The 6,060-nt window shown below is 40.9% G+C and overlaps 1 protein-coding gene across 2 annotated transcripts; it reads left to right on the top strand.

The window, feature by feature from the left end:
• The first annotated feature begins 387 nt into the window (after positions 1-387).
• Positions 388-5,876, top strand: arhgef3l (Rho guanine nucleotide exchange factor (GEF) 3, like). 2 transcript variants are annotated; one of them, XM_031753236.2, is made up of 13 exons: positions 388-615; positions 968-1,016; positions 1,156-1,203; positions 1,752-1,805; positions 1,965-2,072; positions 2,177-2,335; positions 2,687-2,749; positions 2,849-2,945; positions 3,401-3,477; positions 3,670-3,927; positions 4,650-4,820; positions 5,031-5,223; positions 5,396-5,876. In XM_031753236.2, the coding sequence occupies exons 1-13, from the start codon at positions 578-580 to the stop codon at positions 5,641-5,643; spliced, it is 1,563 nt and encodes a 520-aa protein (XP_031609096.1). In that variant the 5' UTR covers positions 388-577; the 3' UTR covers positions 5,644-5,876. The 2 variants fall into 2 exon arrangements, with proteins under 2 accessions (XP_031609096.1, XP_031609095.1); XM_031753235.2 differs by having other exon boundaries at positions 389-615; positions 1,153-1,203.
• The last annotated feature ends 184 nt before the right edge of the window (positions 5,877-6,060 follow it).

The following is a 6,060-nucleotide window of genomic DNA, read 5'->3' as shown; positions in this document are numbered from 1 at the left end:
TAATGAGAAGTTTCATTATTAAACATATCCGGGAAATGCTGTCTGAATACCAAGATACCAAATGACAGTGAAGAATGTAATCAGATTTTTTTTTTTTTTCCCCCCGCTTTTACTCCTGCATTAAAGTAAATCATCTGTGATGGCGTTTTGAATTTGTAAATGTAGGCAAACAATTTTTGGTTTATTTATTTTAAAGTCATGCGGCACTCTTCAGCGGCATGTTCAATCTTACTTCCTCCTGTGTGGCACAGATTAGTATGTAGTCAGGTACTTTAGTATGCGAAGTGCTGTTAGTTTAAATACACGTTTGATAAGTTTCGTGTAAAGCTTTGAACGCTCCTCCCTGAGAAGAGCGGATACATGAATGTGTGCAACTCTAAAGGATGTGGTCGACTGTGAGATGAGGAAGAAAGTGAGGAGGAAGGAGTACACTGAACTCTCAACACGCTTCCTGCAAACAACTCGCTGTAAAGGACCAAAACGAAGAAAGGACGGGTGTAAATTTGGATTATTTGACCCTTTGTGATTTTGAGAATGTGTCATGATTCGGTAAAAATGCACTGAAGAGAGAGAAACGATGGAAGTGGAGGAGACTGGTGAAAAAAGGACTTCCTGGTATGATACCTTTTGCATTTATTATCCTTCCACCTTGGGGTGCTATATGTTACAAATTGGTGCTGAAAAATATCCCCGTTGATAAATCATACTTCATGTTCTAAGTTTAAATTTTCTGTGTTTGTCACCAGCATAATTACAAAACTCATTCATGTTACATATTTGTACGACATTGTGGAACAAAAACTCATTTTAATGTACTTTGCTAGAGCATGGCGCATAAACAAGTAATTTGAATGTACACTGCCTACTTAATAAAAGTGTTATTTTGAATGTGTCATACAATACAATAGAATACATTCCCTGTATTAATGTTTAATTTGTGCCCAGTAAGAGTTTTTCTTCTTTTCAGGTCTGGTGTGCCAGGAGAGGGACACTCAGTCCTCTGTGATCATGCAGGGGTAAGCTGCCACATCGGCTTTGGTTCTTTCACCTTCTTTTTCCTGCATTAAAAACTAACGTTTCAAAAAATTAAAAAAAACTATTGTCCTAAAAAAAAAATCCAAGAAACTCACTTTCACACACTGCTGTCTTTAGAAGAAGAGAAAACAAGACCCGGCCCCTGAACCTGTGATCAGAATCTCAGAGGTGAGTAATCTCTCTGAGACGCATCAATGCTGCTGCTTCATGTTCATTTCTGTTTCTCTGTAACGAACGGAAGTTAGTCAACCTTACCTTTGTGACCACAATGCTGAGTGCAGAACTGACGGGAGATGTGAACGTTGTGTTCGGCTTTGCAACCATGGAAGTTTTTGCGAGTCTATAAATCGAGTTTATGCCTCATTTTCTTAAATTCCAGCTTATGTAGGTTTATTTTCACCTTTCAGATATTCTTTTTTTTTGCCAGCTGTACATTACATCATGCATATAATCCAAGGAGGCTTTTTATTGACGCTATTAAGGTGTTGCTTGCAATTAATATACAGCTGGTGTGGTTAGTGTGGCAAAAAGAAATAGGCAGACATCTTGCAATTTTACTATAGAGGCACACTTTCAACCTTCTTCCTCTTTGAAAGACACACAGGAAATGAGAGATCTGCACCATGCAACATCTCGCCTCTCACCATCTTTGTCTTTCCACTTTCCTGAACTCTCGTGTACCTCGAGTTGATTTTTAACTTTTTAACATGTTTCAGGACGAGGAGGGAGAGGATGAGTGTGAAATGACATCCGACCTGAAGGAATCAGAGGTGAGGTGTTCTTGTGTTGCAGATGCCAGATGTGTGTTCAGTTGTTTTAAAATCTTCTCGTGCACAGTTAGGTTTGAATGAATGAACCACAGCTTGTGGACTATTTTGCGCAGATCTTAATAACGTTTTAAGTTTGTTTGTTTTTTTAATTCACTTCAGGAGCCCAGTAATAAGAGAGTTAAACCTGTGGCAAAGTCCAATAGCCTAACAGGTGTCTTAAACCCTGTGAAGACCCCTGCTCTGAAGCGCATTGGCCAGTCTATTTCGGTAACAATGCACAAACGCACTCGCAGTCCAGTCATACAAAGTGACCAGTGAATGAGTTTTGGGTTTTTCTTGTATAACAGTCAGCTGCTCCTCTCTGTTCACAGCGGTCTATTAGTTTTCGTACAGAAGCTCGACCTTTGCCCACAGCCCCCCTGCGTTCACGGACAAAGGCCTCCTCGTTTCCACGTCGTCGCAACAGCCAGTGTTGGAGTGACACTGTGGAAAGTCATGATCTGACTGCAAAGGAAATCAAACGGCAAGAGGTGTGCTAAACAAAAATCTTGTTATTAAAATACTTTGTTACTATAGCAGAATATGTTTGGGGGGGGCCTGTATATGGGTCAAGTTGTGTGGCTGTGGTTGCAGTGTAGGCGGAGTAACTTGTACCTACTCTTCATTTCTGTGAAGCTGTTCTTCATGGGTATTATGAAAGAGGATGTGAGCTGGCACTGAAGGCTCAACTTCCTTTATTGAACAATCAGCTGTGAGAGCTCGTGTTGTCTATTTAACTGACTTCTTATGCAACTCAACACACAGTGTGCGTGTGTAAGCTGATATCTTTATCACATTGGTAATAATGTGCGCATTCGTTAACTATTTTAAATGCCCTGCAGGTCATATACGAGCTAACCCAAGGAGAGAGACAACTCATAGAGGACCTCAGTTTGGTTAAGAAGGTAGCTGCTCACTGAAAGGCTCAACCTGAACAAAATATTTAATCTACTCAAATGCACGCTTTTATATGCTAAATGCCCGGGGTCTGTGTCTATTCCCAGGTGTACTATGAGCCCATGTTGAAGTTAGACATAATGACAGAGAGTGAGCTTGGACAGATCTTTGGTACTCTGGACTCACTCATCCCCCTCCATCAAGGTAACTTTTTTTTTTTGCAACTTCTGCTGCTATCTCGAGCTCCACTTGTGCATCAACACACCACCTCATTTCCTGAATATGAATTTCAAGCTATGAGGTGAAGTCTTGATAAAGCATAGGTTGTTGCAGTTCAGTGTAATTACATCACAATCTGAAATAGTTACAAGTAAACAGGAGCAGGTAAAGTTGTTTTACAGCTTACACCATTTATTAAATGTTATCTAGGTATAATTTGAATTAAAGGCTCTTTAAAAAATAAATAAATAAATAAAAACTTATACACTGCTCAGCCCTGAAAAGAAACTTCATAAAATGGGAAGTTGTATTTTTTTTTATTATTTTTTTTTTAGAAGTGTCGTATTTTTATGCAGTCTGTACTTGTTTTTGAGCTGTAGTAATAGTGACATAAGGTCAGCAAAATTTGGAGTATCCTGTTTTCTTTTAATTCATATCAGATCTGCTGACTCGTCTTGAGCGACTGAGAGGATCAGAGAAAACAGTTGGAGAGGTGGGGCCAACTTTAATGAACTGGGTGAGTATCTCGATGGAAACAAAGAATTGAGAGAAGAAAAGTCAACCTTCAGTTTCTCTCTGATTTTCCCTTCTTAATCTTAACTTAATCTAAGTTCTGTCTTTATGCATGTTTTCATCTTTCTTTTTCCCCCTGACTTAACCTTCTTATCTCACTGCTTGGCACTCTACCCGTGTTTGTTTCTCTTTCCAGTTTCCTTGCCTGGAGGCGTATGTTACATATTGCTGTAACCAGGTGGGAGCCAAAGCTTTACTGGACCAGAAAAAGCACGAGAAAAGAGTGGAGCACTTTCTGCGTCTGTGTCAGGAGTCCTCGTTCAGCAGGAAACTGGACCTGTGGAACTTCCTGGATCTCCCTCGGAGCCGTTTGGTCAAGTACCCTCTGCTGTTGAAAGAGATACAGAAGTGCACTCCGCCAGACCACCCAGATGAAGACACGTTGCCGGATGCTGTGAGTTGGGCTCCTACACAATCATTTACATCTGCTGAATGATACTCCAAGCCTGTTAAAGAATTCACAGTTTACTCAGTGCCAGGTCTGCAGCAGCTGCAAAATACTGATATCCACACTGGCACGTTATCAAGATGCTTGTAAGGTGTTGCTTTTAAATATAAAGCCTATCATTTTAAGACTGATTAGTATTATTTTTACAGTCTAGCAAAGAATCCTCTTTTTTGTTGCATCAGATGTTGTAAATTGTAACACGGTAATCCAAATTATTAGGTTGCATATTCACACATTTCTATCTATCAGTCTTCAAGTATGTTAAAATACAGTATTTCCTTTTAAAAACCTGGTCTGCATTGCACAACAGTGCCTCCAAATGGCAACAAGGCCAATTATTAATTTTTACCAATATATTCACTAATTTGGCTCATCAGTTTTACATTTACATTTTGCGAAAGCTCACGCAAGGAGTGACCAAATAAAAACATGACTGTGTTCAGCAGTTAGTTCTGCATTTAAGATGCCTGCAGTCTCTTTAAAGTTTCCTTTGATGGTGTTTGAAAGAGGATACTGTTGACTAAACAAATTATCACACCAAACCACTTAACCGCTCATTTAAATATGTTCTAAATATTCATAGTCATACTCTTTTAGTCCTACAAAAATGCAACAGGAGGAAAAGGACCCTGTGGTGATGACATATTAAAACTCTTGGTTCTGTTCAGTTGGAGTTGATCCAGAGCATCGTGGCAGAGGTGAATAAAAAGACGGGGGAAGCAGAGTGTCAGTTCTACAGGCGAGGCCTTTCCTACCTCGAAGAGGGCCAGAGAGTGCCAGAGATCCAGCAGTCCCGCTTCCTCTACTGCCATGGAGAACTCAAGAACAATAAGGGCCAGGTAGATCTCTTCTAAAATGTTGTTTATTGGTCTTCACACCTTTATAATTAAAATGAAGAGGCTAAAGTCATTTAAGAAGGGCAGAAGGTGTTGGCTACTCAGATTTTTCATATGAGTGCTAGAAAGTTTGCTTCTCTGCCTTAGAAACTGTGTCAACTGTTTGCACATTTATCTTGATCACTTTGTGTGTGTGTCAATGTCCCCTGTCAGCGGCTGCATGTGTTCCTATTTGAGCTGGTGTTGGTGCTGACTAGACCAGGGGACGAGAAGGACGGTGGTCACGTGTTTAATGTGTACCGGCAGCCTCTGCCCAATGCCTTGATAAATCTGGAGGAGATCCCAGACGGTGAGGCTGCTGGAGGGGGCACCTTCAGAGGAGCCTTCACAGGGGGAAATGATAAAGGTAACATGATCGCATGATCTGCATACTTTATTTGTTTCGTATTTTCTAATGAATTCTGTGACACACAAAGACTGATAGTAAGCCATCCCATGTGCTCTGTTTTAGCTGAAGTGAAACTTAGTAGAAGTTTAAACTCACCTTCCTTCTCCCTTCTCTTCTTTCCATCTTCTAGTGAAGAATTGTTTCCGCGTGAGCAGCAGAGGGCGCGCCAAAGCTCACTCTTACAGCCTGCAGGCCAACGACTCCTTCAGCAAGCAGCAGTGGATCACCTGTCTGCGCCAAGCGATCGTCCAGTCGCGAGATAGGACAGCCCACACCAGCCAGTCACAGTTCTCTCCTCACCACGATCCCGCCCTGTATCACATAGCCGAGCTCAGTCTCAGCTCGGACACAGAAATGGCAGACCATACCAGTCGCTGACTGTCAGACTGATCAGCAGGTGGCCTTTGAAGCCTCTACACGTGTACATTGACTGTCTGTGAATGATGAATGTGTTTAGATATTTTCAACGATATTAATGTTCTTTTTTTTTTTTTATTATTTTTTCCTGTCTGCGATTGCAGTGATGGCTGTATAAAGTGAGAATGTGAATTTACCAAAGAAAAAAATTTGTTTTTGAGATTGTATAATTAATAAACTGACACTTAAAAGATTGTTGAGGCACTCGTGGGAAAGTACACAAAGACAAGTCTAAGTATAGCCAACAAGATCTACAGAGAAAAGATTAGAGATGATTATCCTCCATCCCTCCCTCTCGCACTCGCCGTCTCCCTCCTTCTCTCATTGACACTGGTGACAGGACAGGGGAGAGAGGTAGACTTTCAGCTCTAGCCAACA

This window comes from Oreochromis aureus, linkage group 20 (genome assembly GCF_013358895.1).
Source record: "Oreochromis aureus strain Israel breed Guangdong linkage group 20, ZZ_aureus, whole genome shotgun sequence".
Classification (NCBI taxonomy): Eukaryota; Metazoa; Chordata; class Actinopteri; order Cichliformes; family Cichlidae; genus Oreochromis; species Oreochromis aureus.
Note: the sequence above shows the minus strand (reverse complement) of the source record. Positions and strands in the feature narration are given on the sequence as shown.